Here is a 27508-nt window from a genome sequence, read left to right on the forward strand (position 1 = left end):
ACTCCTTACTGAGGCACATTTGAGCCTCCTATCTTGCGTACTATTGTTCTTGCTGGTCACTAGGTTCCTTGTATCCCACGCATATTGCAGCAAAAGGATGTGATTGATCTTGTGCTTGATAATGAGATTGTGACTTCTTCTCGTGGTGGTTATTGCCGTTTTCTTATCAAATGGAAAGATTGACCAAATTTAGATAATACTTGGATTACTTAAGAGGATTTCGACTCCTAGGTCCTGAGCTCTTAGAGTGGTATTTACATTCCAACTTGTTGGAGTCAAGTTCTTTTCAATGGAGGGAGAATGATGAAGATCACAGAGATAAATATTTTGGGAAGCAATATTTTAGACGTAAAAGTAGAAATTAATATTGTTTTGTTAGTTTCTTTATTTTAATTTGTCTCCCAAGTTTCTTTTATTTCCTAGAATCCTAATTAGATTGAGATTTCCTTTTAATCTTAATTAGATTATATCAAGGAATCCTAGTTTGAATAGTTTGTATCAATTAATTGTCTATAAATAAGCCTTTAGTGAAGTATTGAATGACAGATTTTGATAAATAATATTGAATATTGCTATTGGTTTCGAGTAATTAGGATTATTCTTGTTTCTTTGGTTTGGGTTCTACATCAGCATGGTTTATCCATATCACAATCTGTAAGCATTTGCAGCAAAGGTAATTAAGGATATAGTCAATTTTGTCCCACCCCAAATCATCTGATAATTTATCTTTAAGTTTTTCTTCATGAACTTATACCTTCTAAGGATCACAATGGGGGAAGCTAATCTTGTGTCAGCAATTGAAAGAACCCTTAGACACAAACTCATTATACATTTTAATGTGAAATGCTTGATCATCATCACAAGCTCTACCATATCACTAATCCAACAACAATCTCCATTTGTGAAAGCATTGTTTTTAATGTTCCTTGTGGCTCAAAAGTTCTTTAGAACAAGATTTATAGTGTGGACAACATAAGGTGCCCATAGGATGTGAGGAAATTGTGCACTCAGGTGTTGTGCCACCTTCTAGTTTGGATTACTTGAACAATCTTTTGAGGCACAGCCTCCAGGAATACTACCTTTAGCAAGTTAGAATGAAGCACTTATCCTTTGTTTTACCTGAACAATTCGTTGCTTTATAAAGAGAAGGCTTAACCAAATGAAGAGGGAGGGAGGGAGCTAAAATTAAGAGAAATTGTTGCCTTTATTAAAGTACTATGCTTATATAGTGACATTCCATGTTATCTTTGCATAATTTCAAGAAATGATTAGTTCTGTTTCTTATCATGTACCGGAGATGTATCTATGGAACTTACTATTTTTGCCTGGGGGCATTCATTCAACAGTTTAAGAATGAGCTTTTATCTTGCTTTCCACCCCACTTACCATGCACTTTGTAATTATAATAGTTACCGAGGGTAAATGAAAATGCAATAACTATTATAAGTTGTGAAATTTTGTTCTTTGAGCTTCTATAAATATTATGACAGTTATTTCTAGCATCGTGTTCTAGTGGATTATTGTCGGCATGGTGCAGGGTGATTGGGCCTGAAATGCCTTCTGCTGAGCTGCTTGCTGCCGCGGCTAAATTGACAGAAGCAGAAGCCGAGTTAAGGTATTTTATGAAAAAGTGTCATTCTACATGCATTATCTGTTCAAAGTGTTAGAACATCTGGAAGGTAGGCGAGGATTGAATGGTAGGGGTTGAAGTTATACCCTACAGCTCCTTCTCTTTATTTATATAGAATGGAAGATACAAAATAGGAAACATAAAAAAGGAAACAATACAAAAGCAAATTACTGAATTTACAGCATATTTACAGAATAACAGAAAGCTGTCTCCCTTGACTATTGCCTAGGAATTAGCTGTCATAATTGGCTGTCATTCTAGTCAATCATCCTATATTTAGCTCATAATATCATATATTTATTTTTTGATTTCAAACTTGATACCCACATAAAGTGTGGGATATGCTTATTTTACTCATCATAAAGGAAAAATATGGAAAAGAAAACTTTTAATAGGTCAGTTTTGTTGATTTGACATTATATCATTGTCACGGCTTATCAAATGCAGGGAGGTTGAGTTGGAGGAGGAGGCTGAACTGTTCATAGGACCTCCACCACCTGCTATGGTTAAAGAAGCTGAATCAGCAAATGAGGCAGAACGATTTGAAGAGGTGACTGATTCAATTCCTATGCCTTTCTAATCTCTCTCTCTCTCTGAATTCTTTATCAAGATTGAGAATATCTTTTTCTCATTTTTGATATCTTTGGTCGTGAAGATGTTTAATATATTTTCCATAAAGAATTTCTTAACCCCCCAATCAGCTCTGGAAAACTTTCATTATTAGTCTAAAATGCAATTAATTTTTGAAGTAAAATGATGACATGGTGATGCAAGACAGGGTTAAGAATGAATCAAGTTAATACCAATTGGTGTGTGACAATCATCAGGCCTGTTTGACATGTCTATGTACAAACAGAGTGATTGTTCTTGAAACTGTTGAAATCTAAATACATGATGCCTATTAGGAAAGTTATGGAATTATGGTGCTCTTCTTGTTATCCTCTCTGCTGATGAACATCATCTGGGATGTGTGTGGTCTGTTAAGAACAAAACTGTCCTTTATGATGAAAAACTGAAGTTGATAAACCACTAGATATGTGAAAGAAACAAGCCTGGAATGTTTTCCTGATTGCATGGTTTTTGCAGGGAAGTTGAACCAATTCCTCAGGATTGCAACGGAAACAAATCTGTTCCTACTTTGGTTTAGGAACATATTCTTGGAAATTTAAACTTACTTTATATCAAGCTCTTTGCATTGTCATACTGATTTTGGAGGATTTTTGTTTTAGGATTCCTTGATGATTCAATATCATGTTATGCTGCTGGAAATAATTTGGGTTAATGTTCTGTTTTGCTGGTAAAATTTATGAGGGTAGGGAGTATATCGGAGTTTTAGGCTTTTTTTATTGTCACAACAGAATATTACCTCTGGCAAATATATATATGGATTACAGGCTTTCCATCCAGTAATTTTATTTTTTTAATTACAATTGTACTGTTGTATTTTAAAATTACCAGTTGATTCAATTGCTTATGAGATTGCTGCATATATCTATTTAGGTTACAAGAATTATGGGAGTCGAGGTTGATAGTCCATATGATGTTATTGGAGTCAATAGAAATATGTCAGCTGACAACATAAAGAAAAGGTAAAGCTATAATTTGTTAGAAACTAGACTGATCATCTATATATTTTTTTTAATCTTTAGGTCTTGAATCTGCATGGTTAGCAGGTGCTTTCCAATTTCTTCATGGGGACTTAGTATTTGTTCAAGTACTTTAATCATGAAACAGTATATTTCAGCTCATGTTACTTATCACACTCAAATGCAATTAAGCTATTAATGACCAACCAATATATAGGTTTTTGTACTGGTTTCTCTAGGTCTTTTTTCTTAATATTATTTTGCTTCCTCCTCCCCCCCACCTGAAAAAATAAATAAATCAAACTTTGGCTGTTAAGAACCAAGTACATGAAGAGTGTAGGAAGCTACACTTTACATGGAATGTGTTGTGAGATCTAGTTCTGATGTAAGCTGAAATCACATTTGATGCTCTGGACATTTACAACACATGCAAAGTAATGCGTTTATAAAATGAATTTGTTGTTTTTGAGTTCAACAAGTGCAAGAGGGCTATGGATAACATTGATTGTGGTGGTTAGTGTTAGCTTCATGTAATCAATGGCATCTCACACCCAAGAGGGGAGGTGAATGGGTGTTTATGATTTTTAAAAGTTTGTGAAAGTTTTCAAAGGTGAATCATAAAGCATTGAAATATGAGCCAAAGAATCAATCAAAATATGCTAGACACACAAGAAATTTAGAGTGGTTCGGCTAAACCCAGCCTACTCCACTATTTTAGCTCTCCACTAGAGATTTCAAAATTCACTATAGTCTTATACTTCACCAAGTAGACTCTTTAGTAAAACTGCTAGGAATTCCAACCTCTTACTTATACATAAGTAGGCCCTTTAACACAATCGCTAGGAAATACAACACAATGTACAAAGAGAAAAATCTAAGAGTTAATACTCATAGTTACAAAGATCTCTCTAAAATATGCAACAAAGCTTTAACAAGATATTACAAAAGATAAATAGCCTTGGTTGAGAGAAAAAATTGAAAGTATAAGCACTATTGAGAAGAATTAAAATACTTGTAAGCTCTTATCACTTCATTAGCCTCTCTAGTGCATCCTTGGGTTGGTATTTATAGGCTTCTCTCAAGCTTGAATTAACTAGCCGTTATTTGGAGCCGTTGGAGACTTTTAGAGCTTGCAAAAACAAGCCGTTAATTATGTTAGTGAAGAAACGGTTGATAGTTTTACCAAACCGATCAATAGTTTTTTTCAAGAAATCTGAAGCACACTGATGGCTTTGGGCAAACGGTCAACTTCTTTACAAAAACAGTCAACTGTTTTGACAATATGTTGATATTATACAGTGATGGTCGACAGTTTTTGAACTTACGAGAAAAGAACCAAGACTTGAAATTTGCTCTGTTGACAGCTCAAGAGAACGATCGACTGTTTTTGCTAAAAGGTCTAAAACGGTTGACTCTTTAAGCAAAGAGGTTGGCAGTTTAAGCTTGATTCAACAGCTCAAAATACAAAGGTACAAAATTGGCGACAGTTTCACTAATAGTTGACAATTTTGCCTTCAAATAGAGTGTTCATGATATAGAAAATATTTTGACACACTTAACACATTTGATATCAAAATAAATACAAAAAATTTGATTTCATAATAAATGTAAAAGATTTTACATATATTGAAAGCATATTTATCCTTTGTCATAGATTGGATATTTCATTTTCAATCTCTTTCAATTTCCAAAGATAAAATGTAATTCATTTTCAAATGCCAAATATATAAATTTTTTTTATCATCAAAACATCATCAAAGGCAAAACAACAGTCTTCTCTTTTTCGATGATGACAAAACTATTATGAAAAACCCAAAATTCTCTCCCTTTTGTCATAATCCAAAAAGGACATTTTTTGTAAAGATTTGAAAAGAATTTGCCATTTGCAAAGGAGGGAATTGGGGCAAAACAAAAATATAGGGTAGGATAAAAATTCAATACTCCCCCTTAATGACATATATCTAAAATTTAATACTCCCCCTTAATCACTACATATATCAAAGGTTTGAAAATAACTTTGACAACATAACTCCCCCTTAATTTGAGAAACCAATATGACTGAAACTTTTAGACAAGGATTTGTAAGCAAAATCTTAAAAAAAAAATCATCAAAATTATCACAATAGGGATAGAGATATACCACCAAGATTGAATTTTTAAAGCTTCTTACTCTTGGTTGGTAAATTAAGGTACTTCATTTGAGGGGTGATTTTCTTCTTCACTTCCCTCTTTCCTTCATGCTTGATTCATCCTTTAATGATTTGACTTTGAGCTTCATTTGAATGTCAAGCATACCTGCAAAAATAAACTATCCACAAGATTTTGGTGTCTAAACCACTTTGGGTTCACCATTGTGAGTTCCCTTTGGAACTCATATTTGTTTGAATCTTGTGGGATGATTTCTTATAAAGCATTTATTTATAGAATGCCCACATTTTGCACAATAATGACAAATAATTTTATAGTGTGGGGCAAATTTTTGTTTTCTTTTTATCACAAAACTATTTTGTCATTTTTTTCTTTTGTGAAAGTCTTTTCTTTGATCAAGGGCATTTTTCAAATTTTCCATTTATTTGTTAAGATTTTCAAGAGATACTTCTAAACATTGATTATTCTCTTGAAGTTCATCATTTTGAGCTTCCAAAAATTCCTTCTCATTTTTCAAAGAATTGCTTCATTTTCTAGAGATAAAATTTTCTTTTTCAACGTAGTATTTTCAAACTCAATTTCTTAAAATTATGTGCTAATTCATCAAAGCCATCTTGTAATTCTTCAAAAGAAAAATTATCATCTAAAGTATCAAAATTTTGAGGATCTTCATGTTGAGCCATTAAGCATAGGTTGCCATCACTTGATTTTGCCTAAAGTGGATTGATCTTCATCACTCCATGTTGCAGGGGCCTTCTTCTCAGATTTTTTCTCTCTTCTTAAAAAATGTACATTTGAATTTGATATGTCCAAACTTTTTACATCCAAAACATTTTACGTCTCTTTTATATTTTCCCCCCTCAAACTTATCCTTCTTCTCTCTCGGGTTTCTTCTTCTTCCCATTTTTTCTCCAACGTTTTTCCCTCTAATGAATCTCTTGAACTTCCTTGTCAGTATTACTATATTGTCAACGAGGAAGCAACCAATCTTGTCCTTATTCTCGGACAAGATTGGACCAGCAGTGATTGGGTTTGATTGATAGTGTTTGATTGATAGTGATTGATTGACAGTGATTGATATTGGTTTCCTAAACCAAGGATGTGCTTTCTAGAAGATAGATTGCTGTATATTTGTTGTTTCCTAATTAGATTTTTAAACTTTCCCATTTCTGTTTCTTAGAAACTTCTTAATTTGGTAGGAAGTCTTGTATATATTTTTATCTAACCCTTTAAGGGAAATGAGATTGATAGCCATTTTTCACGTGTTTCTTGACATGGTATCAAAGCCATAAGATTGTAGGCATTGTTTTCTGATTTTTTGTGTGGCCTTCATCAATCTTCTTTTCAAGACACTATGTCTAATACTCCAAACCCTATACTAGACTCTGCCGATTCCAACAATACAATGGAAATTCCATTTGTTGGAACCAATTGTGGAGGATTAGGGGGAGAGTTACAAAATCTTCAAGCAGCTTACCGGTTGAATGGTAAGAATTACTTGAAGCTGTCTCAACTAATCTGCACGTTCCTAAAGGGAAAAGGGAGGTTGAGCCACTTATTAGGAACGGGTCTTGGGTAAGGAGATCCAATGTTTGCAGCTTGGGATGAGGAGGATTCCTTGGTAATGTCCTAGTTATGGAACTCCATGGTTCTAGAAATCAGTGATACAGTAATGTTCTTGACCACAACCAAGGACATTTGGGAGGTAATCAAGCTTACCTACTCCAAAGTTTGTGATGCAGCACAGATCTACAAGATAAGGACCAAAGTGGCAGGCACAAAACAAGGTTCAAGGACCATTACTGAATATGCTAATTTGCTGCGGACCCTATGGTAAGAGTTAGATCATTACCAATGCTTGAAGATGAAGTGCAGTGAGGATGCTGTCTTGCATAAAAGGTTTGTGGAGAAGGAAAGGATGTATGACTTCCTAGCTAGCCTCAACATAGACTTTGATGCGGTAAGGGTGCAAATCCTCGGTAAGGAGGATTTGCCTTCCTTGAATGAGGTTATTTGCATAGTGTGTGCAGAAGAGAGTAGAAGGGGAGTTATGTTAGAAACTCCCCTGGTGGAAAGCTCTGCCTTGGTGTCCATGAAAGCTCAAAATCAGAGCAAAGGTCCTAGAGAAGAGAAGAAAGCCATGGATAGAGACTCTTTATGGTGTACCTATGACAAGAAGCCTAGGCACACTATAGAGAAATGTTGGAAGCTCTGTGGGAGGCTACCTAAAGGAGGACCATCAAGAAGCTAAGGGCAAGGTTAGGTGCACATGGCCAACAACCATCAGCTCCTTGAACAGAAGGATTCAGAATACGGAGATGCACTAGAACTAAACAAGGCTGAGATTGAGAGGTTGAGGAATTTCTTGGGATCACTCGATAAGAAGGCTGAGAAAGGTACTTGCTCTCTTGCTTTCATAGGTACTTCTTTCCCTTCTTTTTCCCTACACCCTTCAGAAATAGTTCACCAAAACTTTTGGATCCTAGACTTTGGAGCCTTTGATCACATGACTCTTTTTTCCCAATTATTCATTACCTATAGCCCTTTTTCTAGCTCCAAAAAGATTACCATGGTAGATGGCTCTTTGACCACTTTCGCTGGCCAAGGAGATGTTCTCCTTAATGAACATCTCACCCTAAAGAATTTCCTTTATGTCCCTAAATTATTTACCAACCTCATCTCTATTCAAAAACTCATTTTGGACACTAATTATAGTGTTGTTTTTCATTCAAATCTATGTGAGATACATAAATAGGGCATGAAGAAGATGATTGGGCTTGGTGGGCCAGGGCTGAGCAGGAAAAAAGGGAGAAATTTCCTCTAATGTCATGCCTGGCTCAGTCTAGCAAAAACCAGTTGTGGCTGCACCATTACCGGCTTGGCCATCCTTCCTTCCAAACTCTTAAGAGTGATGTTTCCAGATTTATATAAAGGTCTAGGTATTAAAAATTTTCATTGTGCTGTATGTGAGTTTGCTAAACACAAGAAGGTGTCTTTTCCTCTATCTAATAAAAAAATTGCTCTATGTTTCTCTTTAATCCACAGTGATGTTTGGGGTCCATTAGGTGTTCCAAATATTTCTGGGGTACGATGGTTAAGAACCAATTTGCAGTAGAAATAAAAAGGTTTAGGTTTGATAATGCCAAGGATTTTTTCAATCAAAAACCTATCTATTTTCTTTCAACAAAAAGGCATTATACACAAGTACCTAAACATTATTGGGGTTGGGGAGAAGCAGTTCTAATAGCCACCTTCTTAATAAACGGACTACGCTCACAAACTCTTGAGTTCCACAATCCAATTCAAGTGTTAATCAAACACTTTCCCAATGTACATGTGTCTTAACCACTGGAAACCCAAGATATTCAGGTGTGTATCCTATGTTCATGTCCCAACTACTAACAGAGGAAAATTGGATTCTTTGGCTCTAAAGTGTATATTCATTGGATATTCTCCTAATCAAAAGGGCTATCGGGGTTTGTCATCCACCCTCCAAGAAATTCTTTATGTCAACAGATGTAACTTTTGTAGAGACTGATTCTTACTTTAGCCATTCCAATTCTCAGGAACAAAACCTAACTATAACCAAATATCAGCCCTTTACTTTTACTAACCCTAAGTTATGTTCCTTCACAATTCCCTCAACTACTTTGAAGGACTCACTGGGTATGACATCAGAGGAATCTTCACCCGAGACTCCTCGACCATTGCAAGTGTGCTCAAGAAGGAAAAGGCTAGACCCTGCGCCTATGCAAGCCTCAGCATCCAAGGCAAGCCCTAGCCCTGCTTCAGACGACACTGACCGTTTAGATAGTCCTATAGATAGATCACCAAGTAACTACTTTGATTATTCTTTAATACTTGATGATGAGCCTATTGAACCTATTGAAACTATACTCGAAACGAACACCTCTATTAGTGATCTTGATTGGCCTATTGCACTTAGACAGGGACTAGAGTCTGCACTAAACATCCCTTACACTTGTTCTTATCTTACTCTAAGCTGTCATCCCCACACAAAGCTTTTCTTACCAATCTTCATACCATTCCTATCCCCAAAACTTGTCAATTCCGTTGCCTACATCAGGGTACTCTTTTTTTGACTGCTCCATTTTAAGGAAGTCCTCTTTGTTAAGACTCCCATGATAATTCTCGAAGAATTCAGCAGCAAAGTTGTAATGATACTTCTTAGTAAGTATCATTGCAAACTCTTGCAGCTGTTCGTGTAACATACGTCCAAATTCCTTGCATGCTCCATGTATCCCGCTATTGTTTTTTTTGTCAATTTGGCTAGGCTCATTATTTAACCTTTTCTTTGCTTGATTCTCCTGGCTAAAATGATCATGATTCTTGTTGTTGCCAACTGAAAATGCAGCCTTCTCCTGCTGCCATTGAGGCTCTAATTGCCTCATGTATGAACTGCTTCCCTTGGCTTCCCGAACAGGACACCCCACTGAAGATACAACATTCTTCTGCTGCAATTGAGTCTCCCATGGCCTCACGTGTATGTTATCTATCTTGGCAAAACTTTCACGGGCGAAACCAGCCACAGGCCAAGAAACTGGAACTCTTTCCACCTTGCTTCGCATCCCAAATTCACACGTCCAAACTGAGGTTGTTCTATCGCTTGAAATTAACCATGTTAGCCGGTAAAAGCCTAAATGGATCAGAATTCATCTGGTTAGCTTGTTGATGAAGTTTGCTTCTCGAACTCCAAACCTCAGTGCTATGACATCCATCTATCATCCCAGGCATCAAAATCAATTTCCGAAAATCAACTGTCTCCTGCACTACTCCCAAGTTGCTTCGAAATTTAAGCGATTCTACCTAGATTCATCCAGATCCAATTCAATGGCCGAAGATTTAATTAGCCTCCTACAAGTTGCCCCTCTCTGTGACGCCATCCAATTCACAGTCGCCTGGCCTTGAATCCGCTTCAGCTTAAGGCAAGTTAGTCGCAGTTCCAGCAATGCACGGGTCGGAAGCTTCACTGTCTGTCCGCTCCAGTCACGATCACTACTAGTCACATACTTCTTGCCAATGACAACCTAACTTGTGATGCATCAAAGCTTCCTTCCCCTGGCTCTGCCCAATCACCGACTGTAATTTGACAATGGCCGCGACACCCACTACCTCGCTCGACCAAACAACGACTGCCAGAAACCCACTGCACAATCGCGATCGCTCGGAACTCCTGCACCAGTCGCGACCTCTTGGCCGTCTGCATCAACCTCTAGTCGCCCGACCAAACCACGTCACCCCTTTCCAGTCACGACCTCCTGGTCGTCTGCGTCAACCTTCGATGGACTCAAAATTGCCTCAGGACGTCCACACTCTTCGTCCGCTACAGTTACGAGCGCATGTTGGTCCACGTCACCTTTGATAGACTGTCGCCTCTCATGAATGACCGTCCGTTCACGTCCCCTCCTGTGTGCTCACGGGTCGACCCACCTCTGTTCGGCTGCCCAAACTGTTAGCTTTGTTGCGATTAACAGAGGTTGTTGGCTCTGTTATGAATTGGCGACGGGAATTACGACCGATAAAAATCGACCAACTCACTTACAAGGACGATTGAATTTACAATCGAGGAATGATTGGCTTTGGTCGGAATCACCTTTCGATCCAAATGAGCAGCACACCGCTGATCCCCAATCGGATTCGCCTTCAAAGTGGAGTTGTAACAGAATCAACACCAAGGATGGTACTGCTCTGATACCAAATTGTCATGGTCTTAGGGTTTTGCCTTAGACTAGAATGGAAATCGGAAGGATCCGATACCATTAAGGTCAAGAATAAAATGTATAGAAGGGAAATTGAAGAAGAATGGGGGGAGAAAATTAGAGAGAATTGAGGGAGAATGGCAGAAGAACGAGGGAGAGAGATTAAAGACAAAATGTAGAGAGAAATTAGAATTTCAATTATCATTCAACATGAGAATCCCCTCCATTTATAGCAACCTTATATAGGCATATTTGTCTCCTAACAACCTTGCACATGTAGCCATGTGCTCCTAACTAATTGCTAAAATATCCAAAATATCTTCTAACTATTATCAACCTATTACTATATTACCCTTCTATGGATTCTAGGGTCATGACAGAATGCTATGGAAGCTGAGATGGCAACTCTAGAAAAAACGAAACATGGGAGCTTGTGCAGTTACCTAAAGGGAAGCATCTAGTAGGCTGCAAATGGGTGTATATAGTGAAATACAAGTCAGATGGGTCCTTAGATAGATATAAAGCCAGGTTAGTGGCTAAGGGGTATACACAAGTATATGGGGTAGACTACCTAGATTCCTTAACACCGGTTGCAAAGCTAAACACAATTAGGGTTCTCCTATCTCTGGAAGCTAATCTAGGTTGGCCATTACAATAATACGATGTCAAAAATGCATTTCTACATGGGGAACTAGAAGAGGAAGTTTACATGGAAGTACCATTGAGGTATGGCCCAACAATTAAGGAAAAGGTAGTATGCGAAGTGAAAAAATCCCTATATGGATTGAAATAGTCCCCAAGGGCCTGGTTTGGTTGGTTTCCAAATGTAATGCTTGGCATGTGATATGAGCAAAGCTAAGGGGATCACACCCTATTTATCCATCACTCGACCACAGAGGGAGTGATAGTTCTCATAGTGTATGTGGATGACATTGTGGTTACTGGCATTGATGAAGAAGGAATGAGCAAGTTAAAGGAGTGTTTGCTAAATGAGTTTGAAATTAAGGATTTAAGGAGGTTGAAATATTTTTTGGGTATAGAAGTGGCACATTCAAAAGAGGGAGTATTTATTTCTCAGCAAAAGTATATAGTAGATCTCCTAACTGAGACTAGAATGCTTGGTTGCAAGATAGTTGACATACCCATTGAACCAAATCACAACTTGGGGGAAGCTCTAGAAGACAACATGGTTGATAAACGGTCCTATCAAAGGTTGGCTAGGAAGTTAATCTATCTAGCCCATACTCGGCCAGACATTACCTATGCAGTGGGAGTTGTGAGCCAATTCATGCACAACCCTAAGGAGGTTCAATTAAGGGCAGTGTATCTACATTACTTAAAGGGAACACTTGGGAAAAGTATTTTGTTTAAGAAGGGATAGGCTATGTCACTTGAAGCCTACATAGATGCTGACTGTGCAAGATCCCTTATGGATAGGAGGTCCACATCGGGCTATTATACCTTTTTAGGAGGAAATTTGGTGACATGGAGGAGTAAAAAGCAAAGTGTAGTGGCTCGGTCTAGTGCAGAAGCCGAATTTAGGTCTATGGCACTAGGAATGTGTGAGCTGTTGTGGCTGAAAATATTGCTGGATGATCTCAAGATTGAGTGGGCAACACCTATGAGGCTTTATTGGGATAATAAATCAGCAATCAACATTGCTCATAATCCAATTCAATATGATAGAACAAAGCATGTTGAAGTGGATAGATATTTCATTAACGACTCTTTTCTCCTCATTATCATCTTTCTTCATCATAATCTCATGAGTCATGAGGGATCCAATCAAATCATTAAAAGATAAAGTATCTAAATCCTTAGCCTCTTGAATGGCTGTTACTTTGGGATCTCATTCCTTGGGCAGACTCCTAAGAATTTTTTTAACTTTCTCCCCATTTGAGTAAGTTCCAAACTTGTGACAATATCATTAAATTTAGTAAACATATTCTTAATAAACTCCCAAGATTTCATAAAAAAAAGTTCATACTCATGAATTAGTAATTTTTTTTTTTGTAAACCATGAATTAGTAAATTTACCTTTGTTTCCTTAACTTGACTTGTACCTTCATGAGTGACTTCCAATTTGTCGCAAATCTCTTTAACTGTTTTACATGTGGATATTCTATTGAATTCCTCTAACCCAAGTGCACCAAAAAGGATGTTCATGGCTTTGGCATTTATCTTTACAATCCCTTTTTCCTCTGTAGCCCATTCTCTCATCTTCTCCCTTGAGGGTAATGTGACTCCATACATCATGGTTTCATAAACGTTGAGGTCTTGCATCACATAGCAAACGATCCTCTTCTTCTAATATGCATAATTTGATCCATCAAAGTAGGGTGGCCTTGCGGTGCTTTAACCTCCAATGATTTGTGCCATTTTAGGATCCTCCTTGGGTGGTTAAACTTGAAAAGAAAATAGAGAAGGAGAGCAAGCTCTAATACCATTTGTTAGCTTTGTGTAATCAATGGCACCTCACACCCAGGGGGGTGAATTGGGTGTTTATGTTTTCTAAAAATTTGTGGAGGTTTTCAAAGATAAATCACAAAATAGTGAAATATGAACAAAAGAATCAATCAAAATATGCTACACACAAGAAATTTAGAGTGGCTCGACTAAACCGAGCTTACTTCACTATTCCAGCTCCCCACTAGAGATTTCAAAATTTACTATAACTTCCTACTTAACCAAATAGTCTCTCTAGCTAAATGCTAGGAATTACAACCTCCTACTTATACACAAGCAGACCCTCTAGAACAACCGCTAGGAAATACAATGCAATGTACAAAGAGAAAACTTTGAGAGTTGACACACTCAATTATCAAGATCTCTCTGACATATGCAACAAGGTTTTAACAAGATATAACAAAAGATAAATAGCCTTGATTGAGAGAAATATTGAAAGTATAAGTACTATTGAGAAAAATCAAAACACTCGTAAGCTTTTATCACTTCATTAGCCTTTCTAGTGTATCCTTGGGCTGATATTTATAGGTTTCTCTCGAGCTTGAATTGACTAGCCGTTATTTGGAGTCGTTGGAGACTTCTAGAGCTGGCAAAAACTAGCCGTTAATCATGTTAATGAAGAAGGTTGACAGTTTTACCAAATCGTCAACAGTTTTCTTCGAAAAATCTAAAGCACACTCATGGCTTTGGGCAAACGGTTGACGTTTTTATAAAAACGACCGATTGTTTTGACAATAGGTTGACATTATACAGTGATGGTTAACAGTTTTTGAACTTACGAAAAAAGAGTAGAGACTTGAAATTTGCCCTGTTGACAGTTCAAGAGAATGGTCGACTATTTTTGTTGAAAGGCCTAAAACAGTCTACTCTTTTGGCAAAGAGGTCGACAATTTAATCTTGATTCAACAACCCAAAATACAAAGGTACAAAACGGTCGATAGTTTCACTAACATGGCCGACTGTTTTGCCTTCAAATAAAGTGTTCATGATATGAAAATATTTTGACACTTTTAACACATTTTGTTGAGTTGTATGGTTGTGTATATAGTACACCTAGGGTTAATCTTATGTTAGAGCCCGTGGCTCCGTTTAGTATTTTGTATATATATAGGTATATAGTCTATGAGTTTAATTAATTGAATATACATACCTAAAGCTAGGGTTTTCTTTCTCTCTAAGCTTCACATGGTATCATAGCCAAAATACAAACCCTAGCTGCTGCCATACAAACCCTAGCTGCCGTCGCCATTGCTGCCCACATCACTGACGACCACCGTCGGTCGCGTCGCCACTGACCGCCGTATCCTATCATGTCACCGTCATTGTCGCTCACCATGTTCCTGTCGCTCGCCCTGCTGCTTTGCAGCAGTTCTCCACTGTTCGGCCACCGATCACGTGCACAATCGTCGCAGTTGCGTTCGCCGACCTCCGATCTGTCGACCCTCGGAGGCCCATTGCCGTTGCCACCGTCACCCGCCGCCTCTCTCACACTGTTCACGGTGACTTTTTTTTCTTCAATCTCTTTCTCTAGTGCTTCGATCGCAATGCCGTCTTCACCATTGGACTCACATCCTTCAGTCCATCCCAATCCCGGTGATTTCGTCGCCATCCACTGCCATCTGCCGCCGCTAGTTGCCAGCCTCCATTGTCTGCCGTCGCTCCAGTGCGCCTCCATTGCTTCATTCTTTGTGCTGGATCATCCAGCCTTTCTTTTTGGCTTATTTAACCCCTTTTGTTTCAGATCTGTTGATCTTGTAGGGCTCCCTTTCATCCAACATGACTGGTACAAGTAAATCTGGCTCATTCTCTGTTATTCTGTCTCCCTCTCTAGCCATTGCTACTAAGAAGCTGATGAGCAGTTCCAATTATATCTCCTTGTCCAAGGCAGTTGAACTATAGTGTATGGGTCAAAGTTTGTAGGATCGTCTGACTACCAAGGCTGAGAATGTGATTACAGACAAAACTGAGTGGCATAGAGCTAATGCTTTGTTGTGCAGTCTCCTGTGGCAGTCAATTGATCATTCTCTTCATTTGATCTATACTAACTATACCACGTGCTGTGAATTGTGGGCTCAGGCCAAGGCGTTATATACAAATGACATTCAACGCCTGTATTCAGTGGTGTTTAATTTGCTTAATTTACGACAACAAAGTCTGACTCTTCCTGATTTTCTTGGTTGGATGGCCTCTATTAAAGCTGAATTTAACCTGTTACCTGCCGGTAAGACCACTGTAAAGGATCTCGCTTAGTAGGATAAGTTCTTCATGGTGTGTACTCTTGCTGCCATTTGTCCTGAGCTTGCTCCTGTTCGTGATCAGATTCTTGCTAGTCTTACTGTACCTACTATGGATGAAGTGTATTCTCGTCTTCTTCGGGTTTCATCTGTTCCTACAGTGCCTCTCTCTTTCGCAGGTGATCATTCAGTTGTGGCTTCAAGTTAGCCAAATTGGGGCTGACTATGATGAGTATCTCAAGTACAAGACGTCCTAGCAATCCTCATCCACAGTTGCTTCTATCGCCCACTCTGGTGATTCCACTGCCTGCCTCGCTCAGTAATCCTCTTTAAGACAGTGGGTCCTAGACTCAGATGCTTTTAACCATATCTCTGGTAATGCCCATTTGTTCTCTCATTTTACTAATTCTATTGCTTTACCTTCTGTAACATGGGTCCAAAGCGGTTGCTAAAGTTGTTGGCACTGCCAAATCCTTACCTTCTCTGCTTTAGATTCTGTTCTTTATCTTCCTCATTGTCCTTTTAATCTTGTTTCTGTTAGTAAACTTACGTGTGCCTTAAATTGTTCTATCACCTTTGATGACCATTCTGTTACTATCCAGGATCGTGGTACGGGATAGATGATTGGCGTTGGATGTGAGTCATAAGGTCTCTATCATCTCGACCTTCCTACAACTCCTATTACTTGTTCGGTGACTGAGTCTCCTACTCTTCTCCACAATCGTTTGGGACATCCTAGTTTGGCTAAGTTTTAGAAGATGGTCCCCAATTTGTCTAGTTTGTCGTCTTTTTATTGTGAGTCTTGTCAACTTGGGAAATAGTCTTGCACTTTTTTTCCAAAGCGTGTCAATAATCGGGTTATCTCCCCGTTTGTTTTAGTTCATTCCGATGTCTGGGGTCCTAGTCGTGTCATGTCTGTTTTGGGTTTTCAATATTTTGTAACGTTCATTGACGATTATTCTCGTTGCACATAGTTATATTTAATGAAAAATCGTTCTAAGTTATTCTCAATTTTTGAATCCTTTTGTGCTAAAATCAAAATGCAATTTCATACCTCTGTTCAAGTATTGCGCAGTGACAATGCCCTGAGTATTTTTCTATTCCCTTTACTATCTTTATGCCTTCTCAGGGAATCTCGCATCAGTCGTCTTGTGCTTATACAACACATCGGAATGGGGTTGCTTAGCGTAAAAATAGACATTTGATTGAAACTGCTTGCACTCTTCTTCTACATCATCATTTCCCCTTTTGCTTTTGGACTGATGCTGTCCTCACTGCTTGCTATCTCATTAATAGGATGCCCTCCTCGGTTCTTCAGCACCAGATTCCTCATTCTCTCTTGTTTCCTGATCAACTGTTATATCTTCTTCCTCCCTGTGTCTTTGATTGCACCTGCTTTGTCCATAACATGTTTCCTGGTTAGGATAAATTGTCTGCTCGGACCATCAAGTGCATTTTTCTTCGTTACTCTCGCCTTAAGAAGGGTTATCGATGTTATTCTCCTGACACCCACCGCTATTTTCTTTCGGCTGATGTTACCTTTTTTGAGTCGTCTCTTTTCTACTCTTTGCCTCATTCTGAGTGTCAACCCATTTCTAAGGCAATCCCTATTCTCTCGAGTCCTCCTACTACTATTCTCCCTGTTCCTTCTTCTACCCCATTGCAGGTTTATCATCGGCGTCATCAGCCTCGATCTCATCCCGGTGGCGATGTTGTTACTGAGCCTTCTCCAGTGTCTCGTACTACTTCCGGAACTCCTGTTGCCTCACATCTTGCTCCAGTCTCTCCATCTGCTACGGCCTTGCCTTTTGAGGATCCGCTTCCTATTGCGCTTCGGAAAAGTATCCGTTCTTCTCGCAATCCTCACCCCATTTATAATTTTGTTATCTATCACCATCTCTCGTCTCCTTTTTGTGCTTTTGTGTAATACCCGAGACTTTTTGTAAGCCATGGTTATTTAATAAATAAGAAATGTTCCAAGGAATCGCGAAAATTCGGGGCTAAAACCTCTACTTTAAGGAAAATCGGGTAAAAACGTAATTTCTCCAAATATCATAAAAACGTTTGAGGAAACGTTAAAGGGCGAAATGAACCTCTTTTAAGGAGTTCAAGGATTAAAATAAGAAGTTATGCGAACGGTTAGAATCTCAAAACTTAGGGGGGACAAAGTGTAAAAATACCAAACTTTGGGCCAAAGTGCAAATTGTTAAAAACCTTCAAGGGGACTCGTCGGAGTAACCAAACGAACTGACCGCTGGCTGGAGAGGCCATCATGAACCCTCAAGAATAGGCTTGAGGTGGCAGGAAAGCTAGAAGAAAGGGATTGGCCAATTTCTCTTATAAATTCAAGTTTTTGGATAAGGATAAAGAAAACTTAAGAGATTAAGGCATGACCGAGCAGTTTGAGGGAAAAATCCTGTTCTTAGAAAGGTGAGGAGTATTCTGAAAGTGAGAGTGAGTGATTTCACTAAGAAATAAGAGAGAAAAAGGGTGGCCGGAGCTGCAAAAGCACTCGTCGGAAACTGGACGTGGGTCACCTGAGGCAACACGATAAGTCTAATTTTAAGTTATAATCTTGTAAAGGAAGGAAAGATGGAGGTGTAGGATCAAACGGGGAGCAAAACGGAGTTAAAATGAATATCCAAAAAAACAGAGAGCTAGTCTCTGTCGCGTTGGACGCTGCCGGAGAAGACGATCGGCGCGTGCAACGCAGGTGCCAGATCTGCTTGCGCGTGCAGGCGCGTGAGGGCTCTTTCCGGCGGCACGTGCAAGCTCCATTTTACCTGAAATTTCCAAAAATGTGTATTAAATTATTTCCTACAATTCCATATAAAAACATTTGATATTTGGTTCCCGAAAATATACTGTTTATGCAGAAAATGCAACGAGTCGTTGTGAATAGTACCCGAACCAGATTGCTGAAGTGAGTGACTCTTGTTTTATGAACTCTCGCATCCCTTGCATGTCGTATCTACATTTGGGTGGCTGGCATATTATTTATTTACCTTTGTATTGCATTTTTATTATACTTGAGCATACATCACTACATTCATGGCTAGTGACTTGAAATGGACTGCATCATGTACGTGGTCTTGGACCACACCATTCCAAGCCAGGAATGGCTATGGCTTTATGATAACATGATGGCCCGCGGGGGTGATTGCAACGCCCTGGCGTCACTACCATTGGGTTACTCCACGACATGTTGCTTAAAACATTGCACGCACTATAATAATGAGTTCTCTCACTTAGATATTTGTATCTAATCTGGGTGTTTATACCCCTGGAACATTCAACGTTCCAGGCGCAATAGATGTTACAGGTATCTCAGGCTCAGGCAAGGACAAAGGGAAAGCAACAAAGCGTTATTTTAGTAGCTTTTGTAAAAATAGCTATTTTAAATTAAGCTTCTAAATATCGCCTTGTTTTATTTTAAACTCCTAGTTTGGTGTTGGTGAAATCAAATCCTTGAGAGAAAAATCAAGAAAAATAAATATGGTAATTTGCAAATAAGTGGTGTATGTGTAGTTCATGTTTAATTTTCCAAGGGAAAGTTGTTAAATCCCATGTCTCTTAAGTCATTTTTTTTAAAAAAGAAATAATAGTAATTGAAACCAAGTAAGAATTTCTTTTACCATTTTTATAAAAAATGATTGGCCTTGAGGAAGATCATTTCCATAAGGGTATAAAGGAAATAGTGGGGATTAATTTATGAGTAGAGTCACGTAATTCCAAATTATTCTTTTGAACATCAACATAAGAGACCAATGGCTTATGTTTTGGTACAATGGGTTTTCCATGTTTAAACACCAGTTATATGATCATGTGAACTTGAGTTGTCCTCATTATAAAAGAGGTTTCTCTACGAAAAATTAATTTGGGCTTTTGAATATAATTTATGGAATCCAAAGTACATAACAATAATGAATTTTGAAGGATTCCCAATTTGAGTCACTCATTCCATACGAGTGGAGCAAAGAATTAGTAATTTGAAACTAAAAAGGATAATGTTCTCAGCTCATTTTCAAAGAAAAAAAAGAGTGGAGTTAAAAGTGGATTTATAAAGTTAATTAATTCCTTTATTTTAATTTTCAAACTTAATTCATTGGAGCACATCGGGGCGTTACATTTTGTGTCTTCCTTATCCTCTGTTTTTATCCCTAAGACTGTTTGTGAGGCACTTTCTGATCCGGGGTGGCGACACGCAATAGTCGATGAGATGACTGCTTTGCATTTCAATGATACTTGGGATTTGGTTCTTTTAACCCCAGGGAAATCTCTTCTCGGATGTTGGTGGATCTATACTGTCAAGGTGGGTCTTGATGGGCAGGTTGATCGCCTTAAAGCCCGTTTGGTTGCCAAGGGGTATACTTAGGTTTATGGTCTTGACTATGGTGACACTTTTTCCCTTGTTGCTAAGATGTCCTCTGTGCGTTTGTTTCTCTCTATAGCAGCTATGCGCCACTGGCCGTTGTATCAGCTAGACATTAAGAATGCCTTCTTACATGGTGAGCTTTAGGAAGAGATTTATATGGAGCAACCTCTTGGGTTTGTTGCTCAGGGGGAGTCTGGGCTGGTTTGTAAATTCCGTCACTCACTATATGGGTTGAAACAGTCTCCTTGAGGCTGGTTTGGTTTTTTCAATGCTGTCATTCAGGACTTTGGTATGAATCATAGTGAGTTTGATCGTTCGGTATTTTTATAAACACACATTACGTGGGAGGTGTATATACTTGGTTGTCTATGTGGATTATATTGTTATTACAAGTGATGATCAGGATGATATTGTTCAGTTGAAGAAACTCTTTTCCATCATTTTCAAACTAAGAACTTGGGATTACTTAACTACTTTATTGGCATTGAAGTTGCTTAGTCTAGTTCTGGTGTTGTTATCTCCCAATGAAAGTATGTGTTAAGACATTCTGGAAGAAATTGGGATGCTTGATTATAAACCTATAGATTCTCCTATGGACCCTAATGTAAAGCTTTTACCAGGACATGGGGAGTCTCTTGCAGATCCTGGGAGATACTGCAGGTTAGTCGAAAAACTTAATTATCTCATTATCACTCGGCCTGACATTTCTTTCTTAGTCAGGGTTGTCAGTCAGTTTTTACAGTGTCCTTGCGATAGCCATTGAGATGCGATAGTCCGGATTCTCAGGTATATTAAGGGAGCGCCAGGTAGAGGACTATTGTATGAGGATAGAGGTCATACTCAACTAGTCGGATTTTCTGACGCTGATTGGGTAGGTTCTCCTTCTGATAGATGGTCTACTTTAGGATATTGTGTTCTGGTTGGAGGAAACCTGGTATCTTGGAAAAGTAAGAAGCAGGAGGTTGTTTCAACGTCGAGTGCAGAAGCAGAATATCGTGCTATGACCTTGGCAACGTGTGAATTATCTGGTTAAAACAATTGCTTCAGGAGCTCAAGTTTGGGGAGATATCAATGATGAGATTAATTTGCGACAATCAAGCTGCATTACATATTGTCTCCAATCCAATCTTTCATGAGAGGATCAAACATATATAGATTGTCACTTCATTCGAGAGACGATTTTATCTGGCTGTATTACCACAGATTTTGTTAATTCCAATGACCAGTTAACAGATGTCTTCACTAAGTCTTTTAGGGGTCATCGAATTGAGTATATTTGTAGCGAAGTTGGTGCATATGATATATATGCTCCAGTTTGAGGGGGAGTGTTGAGTTGTATGGTTATGTGTATATAGTACACCTAGGGTTAATCTTATGTTAGAGCCTGTGGTTCATGGCCCGTTTAGTATTTTGTATATATATATATGTGTATAGTCTATGAGTTTAATTAATTGAATATACATACCTAAAGCTAGGGTTTTCTTTCTCTCTAAGCTTCACACATTTGATATCAAAATAAATACAAAAAATTTGATTTCAAAATAAATGTAAAAGATTTTGCATACATTGAAAGCATATTTATCCTTTGGCATGGATTGATATTTCATTTTCAATCTCTTTCAATTTCCAAAGATAAAATGCAATTCATTTTCAAATGCCAAATATATAAAGTTTTTCATCATCAAAACATCATCAAAAGCAAAACGACAATTAGAGCTGGATTTCTCGAAGTATTCTTCTTGGCTAAAAAATGTAATTTTGATTAAAGGGTTAAGCTGTTTTTTTTAACTGTACCCTTCGTCAGGTGCATAATTGATTCATTTCCCAGGAATTTGGTTAAAAAGCTGTCTATTCTATTTTTCTCTCTTCAGTAGTGCAGTTCTCTTTTCTCACAAAGTGTTCCTGCAATCTTGAAGATAATAGAGAACTTTTATTTGAAGATTGGGTTTTTCTGTATTTAATTTCAAGGGACTTTTGATTGCTGAACGAATTATTGCTATACTTTCATGGAAGCATACTGGTCCACCCTAAATTTTTAGGCAAAAATGTTTTCTTGTGGGGACAATGCAGGCTGCTCACTCATGTTGCAGTTCACAGAATAGAGTTCTTTTTCTTGTCTATATCATGTTAGTGTCATCAAATGAATATCTAATACTGCTAAATAAGTTATAGTGGGCTATACGACACATTTCCCCCTTTTACCATTATGATTGTTTTTGTTTAACTATCAACTGTTTGCATAGTTATTGCTTAATACAAACAACTTACTGCCTAGATGATGCATTTCCCCCTTTTACTGTTATGATTGTGTTTGTTTAACTATCAACTGTTTGCATAGTTATTGCTTAATACAAACAACTTACTGCCGTATCTTTGTTGCCCGTTTAGGTACTGGAAACTGTCTCTTATGGTGCACCCTGACAAATGCTCTCACCCTCAAGCTCACCAAGCTTTTATCAAATTAAATAAAGCTTTCAAAGATTTGCAAGATCCAAATAAGGTATGTATCATGCACTGCCAAGTGATATTTCTGTTACCTTTTTAATGCTTTTGATCTTTGTTTTCTAGTTTCTTGAGTTGATGCCTGATACTGATATGTTGTTATTATATGTAAATGGTGATATGGCCTTCTGTGAGAGTTCTGTGTTATTATCTCTCTAGTGGCTCCATAACATTGTGGATGCTGTATTCTGCTCCCTATATTAGTTTTAGTAGGTAATTGTTTGATTTAGGGTTTCTTATTAACCTTGTTATTCGTTTACAGCGAAAAACACTGGATGAGCAAATTAATCTCAAGGAGGAACAGGAGAAATTCAAGGTAACCATATTTACCCAATTATTTGGCTAGGCACTTACTTTTATAATGGTCTATGCTTTATAAGATGGCTTTTTCTTTTGCAGGTGGAATTGAAGGCAATGCGTGAGGCTGCACAATGGAGGCACTCACAAGGTTAGCCTGTGTTTATTTGGATTCTGGTTCATAGTTGTAAATTTTTGGCTCAAATTTGTCCCAACTGTTGAGTAAAAGATGAGATTTATGTTCTTCTGATAACGACAACCAAATTCAAAATGATTTGCTCTCTGATTTTTTTCTTAATGCATGCTTGTGGAAGTTGAATGAGAATCCTAATATGTATAACAGATTAATTATCCTGATTTAGTATCTTAGGGGACTTTTGATTCAGTTCTAGTTTATAATAATCCTTAAATAGTTAATATGCCAATAGAATGGATGCACTTGCCTACTTAAATTCTTCTCAACATGTATTCTAGTAACCAGTTGTGTACTGAAGGGAAAGAGAAATAATATCTATTCATAGGGTATCATTCATAGGGCTATCAAATGTCGTGTATTATTGTTTCCTTGTGTTTTCATGTAGATGTCTTGGATTGACTAGCTGACTGTTCTTCAATTTCTACTTTGACTTTGGATTTCGCTTCACTTCACAATCACTGACTGGAGCAGGAAAAATAGGTTGTCCTTGTCAGTAGTATCATGCTTAATGCATTATCTTTGGGGAATTAATAATTCCAGGGATAAAATGATACAAACAGTTTCTGCTATAATATTGTTCTCTGGTAATACGAAGGAGCACTTCCAGATCAATGGTGGTGTGCAATTTGCTTTTGGTTACAAATGCATATTGTAAATAACACAAAAAATTAAAATACCTGATTCGTCCTAGAATCTGGATCTTGAAGCTTTGTCTTACCACTACCCTTCTTGATCTTTGAGGTCAGATGTGCAATCACTGGATGGAAAGCACACACTAGCCACGACCAAAATAACTACAATCTCTTTGATATGTTCTGTCTAAAACCTTGTGTAGGTAGCTCTATTTATGGGGGGGAAAACCTTAACTGATTAGGATATTGTCACGACCTCACTCTTGTGATAGGAATTACTCCTATTCTGGTAGGAATTTTGGGAAGGATTCAGAGATTAGAGTACAGAAAGTAGAGAGAAAAAGGAATTAGAGAGAGTAGAAAGTAGGAAGGAAAACAGAATCTGGTATTCTCATTCATGCCCCCTCATGATGGAGGGGTGCAGATATATATAGGCTGCTTGGAGGGGATATTCCCCTGTCAGAGGTGGGCCCACACCTGGTACAATTCTAACAAACTATATTCCTTTTGCCTCCCTTCCACCTGGCCGATTCCTCACTCAAATTCGGCTAATACCTAAATATCAAAATGGCTAGCCTACCAACTACTATCGAATAAGATAAATGCAGAATTTTAAAAATGCAACGGATCATTTCGTGACAGATATAAACATCAACTTGAGTTCTAATTCCGGTTTTATCTCACGTAGACAATTTCAATTGTCAGATTAAGATGAGAACTTATCTCATCAATTTGATTGTAATTAGATTGAATCATCATGATTGCTCAAAAATTCAGTAAATAAGTGACCTTTATCGTCAATTAAATTTATCTATACTTGGAATCCATGGGTGTCGTTTTAGTAAAAGATTTTCTTCTATCAGAAATCTTTCCTCCTATCAATAAATCAGACTGTCTTTTGCACAAATATCCCTGTATATGGGACATAGAACCATACTTGATAATCAAACTATTGGAAAAACTAGATCCCAGCTCCAATTGCACAAAATATTGTAAACCCTGAGAAGAGCATTTGTGTTTTCATGAAGGAACGCTTTATTAATATGAAAGTGCAATTTCTCATCTTGAAGTGTCTCAAGAATGATGTGCAGATATGTAGGCTAGTTATAGAAAGATATTACCAAAACAGAGTTTAGGGTTTTTGATCCTCATAAAGATACTATGGGAAAACCCAAGGGCATGACTGACCCCTGGCTTTAGCTGCTCATTTAGTATATGCTAGTCTCAAAGGATGTCTCCTATTCATCGTTGGATCTAGTGAAAACTTGATGATGTCTACTGTGCAGATCCATCATGGAGAACCATTTTGAACAGGACATTTGGGTTAAACATATCACTAAGTCAAGGTATAGTAAACCTTGTTAGTAGTTCTTTTGATAATGCTATTGTTAACACACATTCTTCAAGAGCTATCTTTGTTAGGAGTTAAGATGGCAGGTACCCAACTAGGAATAAAAAAACAAAGATCTAAAACAACTACAGTACCTGAAATTTTGAAATTATTCATTCTAAGTTGTGTAGGCTCCTTGCTTCGTATTCTACTTTTTCTCCTAAAAATAAGTCTTGAATTCTTAATCTGTATTAGACAACCTCCATGTGTCCCTTGTCAATGAATTCTTTACTAGTTTGGGTGCAAGGTGGGGTCACTTCACTCTTGGTGTTTGGGCCTCACTTAGGCCGACCATCTAGTTGAAAGTCATTTGGAATGAGGTTGAGAGGTGTGAGAAAAGATTGGCCTCTTGGAAGAGGCAATATCTCTTAAATAGGGGCTAGACTAGATTTCATTACAGGTGTTTGGTCTAGCTGGCTCACTTGCACTTTTTCTTTTGTTTATGGCCCCTGACTTCGTAGTTCAAAGATTGGAAAACCGTTGTAAGAAGGGATTATAAATTTAGGCTAAACTTAGTATTGTTGCAATTGGAGAACCTTTGCATTGGTTGCTAAACTCAATACCATTCGAATTCTCCTATCTTTAGCAGCAAACTTAGATTGGCCATTGCTTCAATTTGATGTGAAGAATGCGTTTCTAAATTGTGCCTTAGAAGAAGTATACATGAAGATTCTCCTAGGTTTTGAGACTCAAACTACAAAGAATCAAGTATGCAAGTTAAAAAGATCTCTATATGGTCTTAAGCTATCACCAAGAGCATGGTTCGATAGGTTCACAAGAGTGGTAAAGTCTCATGGTTACTCTCAATGTCAAGTTGATCATACTCCATTCATGAAGAGGTTGTTGGAAGGTAAAATATCCATCGTAATTGTATATGTTGGTGATATCATTGCCATAAGTGATTTCATAGAGGAAATGGATGGTTTAAAGAAAACCCTTTCCAAAGAGTTTGAGTTCAAAGATTTAGGAAATCTCCGATATTTCCTAGGAATGGAGGTGGCTAGATCTAGTAGTGTAATCTTTGTGTCTCAGAGAAAATACGTTTTGGAGTTGCTAAAGGAATGTGGAATGCTCGGGTGTAAACTTGCTGACACTCCAATTGAAGCCACCACCAAGCTTGGAAGGGGAGAGAAACATGCTCCAGTTGATAAGGGCCGATATCAAAGGTTAGTTGGAAGACTCATATATCTTTCTCACACCAGACCAAAGGTTTCTTAGTCAGTGTTGTGAGCTAGTTCATGATTGATCCAAGGGAAGAATATATGGAGGTAGTCTACAGAGTCTTGAGATATTTGAAACTAACTCCAAGGGAAGGGTCTCTTCTTTAAGAAAGGTTCTAATCAAGGGGTGGAAATTTATAGCGATGCAGACTGGACTGGTTCTATCACAGATCGAAGGTCTACCTCCAGATACTGCACCTATGTGTGGAGTAACCTTGTTACATGGAGAAGTAAGAAACAGTTAGTGGTCTCCAAGAGTAGTGCAAAAGCAAACTTCCACGCCATGGCTCATGGTATTTGTGAAGGAATGTGGATAAAGAGATTACTTGAAGAACTTGGAGTCAAGACCAAGGGCCTTATGAAACTCTTTTGTGACAATCAATCTTGTTAAATAAGATACGTAAGGGGTATTAGTGTAATTAATTTAAAATACCTATTATATATATATATTCTCTTATATTATACATTATTGACAACATACACATTATTTTATTCACATTGTATTTGAGCCTCAACCCTAACCCTAATCCCAATTGCTGTTGTTGACTTTGCCGCTACCGCTGATGGCCTTTGCCTCTACCATCGTTGGCCTGTTCTTCCCTATCGTTGATTGCTTTGTCTTCCTCCTGCTCGTGGCCACTTCACAGAAACCAATTGACCTACTCAAGACTGTCAGCCAGTTACCGATGTTGACGTCGGACTTGCAGACGCCTTTGCCATTGTTTGCATGACCGAAGGCCCTGGCTATTCGTCATCATCGGATCCTTTTTGGTCGTCATCTTTGTCAGTCTCTTCTACCCTCATGTTCGATTGACTTTCTTTGCTTTACCATCCTCGACGGATGTCCCTTTTTCTCGCCGTCGTTGCTTTTGGTCGCCGTGTCTGTTGCCATAGATGTCGTCCGAAGCCTCGCCTTGCCATCGATCGATGACTTGCTCCATTGCTAAACCTGCCTCTGTTTGCCATTATTGAAGCAACCAAGCTTCTTAGCTTCAAACCCAGATCCTTGCCCAGATTCGGATCTGGCCCACTCCAAACCCACTTCAGATCCAATCAACCAGAACATCCCAGATCTAGATCCGACCGTTTCTTTCCGTATCATGTATTTATCT

The 27508-nt window shown here is 38.1% G+C and overlaps 1 protein-coding gene across 1 annotated transcript in view; it reads left to right on the forward strand.

The window, feature by feature from the left end:
* Nucleotides 1-27508, forward strand: part of LOC127807988 (uncharacterized) — a 69646-nt gene that overhangs the window by 18260 nt on the left and 23878 nt on the right. Inside the window, exons 3-8 of the mRNA XM_052346274.1 lie at nucleotides 1538-1615; nucleotides 2078-2180; nucleotides 3131-3219; nucleotides 22548-22659; nucleotides 22924-22977; nucleotides 23061-23109. Coding sequence (XP_052202234.1) covers nucleotides 1538-1615; nucleotides 2078-2180; nucleotides 3131-3219; nucleotides 22548-22659; nucleotides 22924-22977; nucleotides 23061-23109 — 485 coding nt within the window. The remainder of the gene's footprint in view (nucleotides 1-1537; nucleotides 1616-2077; nucleotides 2181-3130; nucleotides 3220-22547; nucleotides 22660-22923; nucleotides 22978-23060; nucleotides 23110-27508) is intronic.

This window comes from Diospyros lotus, chromosome 8 (assembly GCF_014633365.1).
Source record: "Diospyros lotus cultivar Yz01 chromosome 8, ASM1463336v1, whole genome shotgun sequence".
NCBI classification, from domain to species: Eukaryota; Viridiplantae; Streptophyta; class Magnoliopsida; order Ericales; family Ebenaceae; genus Diospyros; species Diospyros lotus.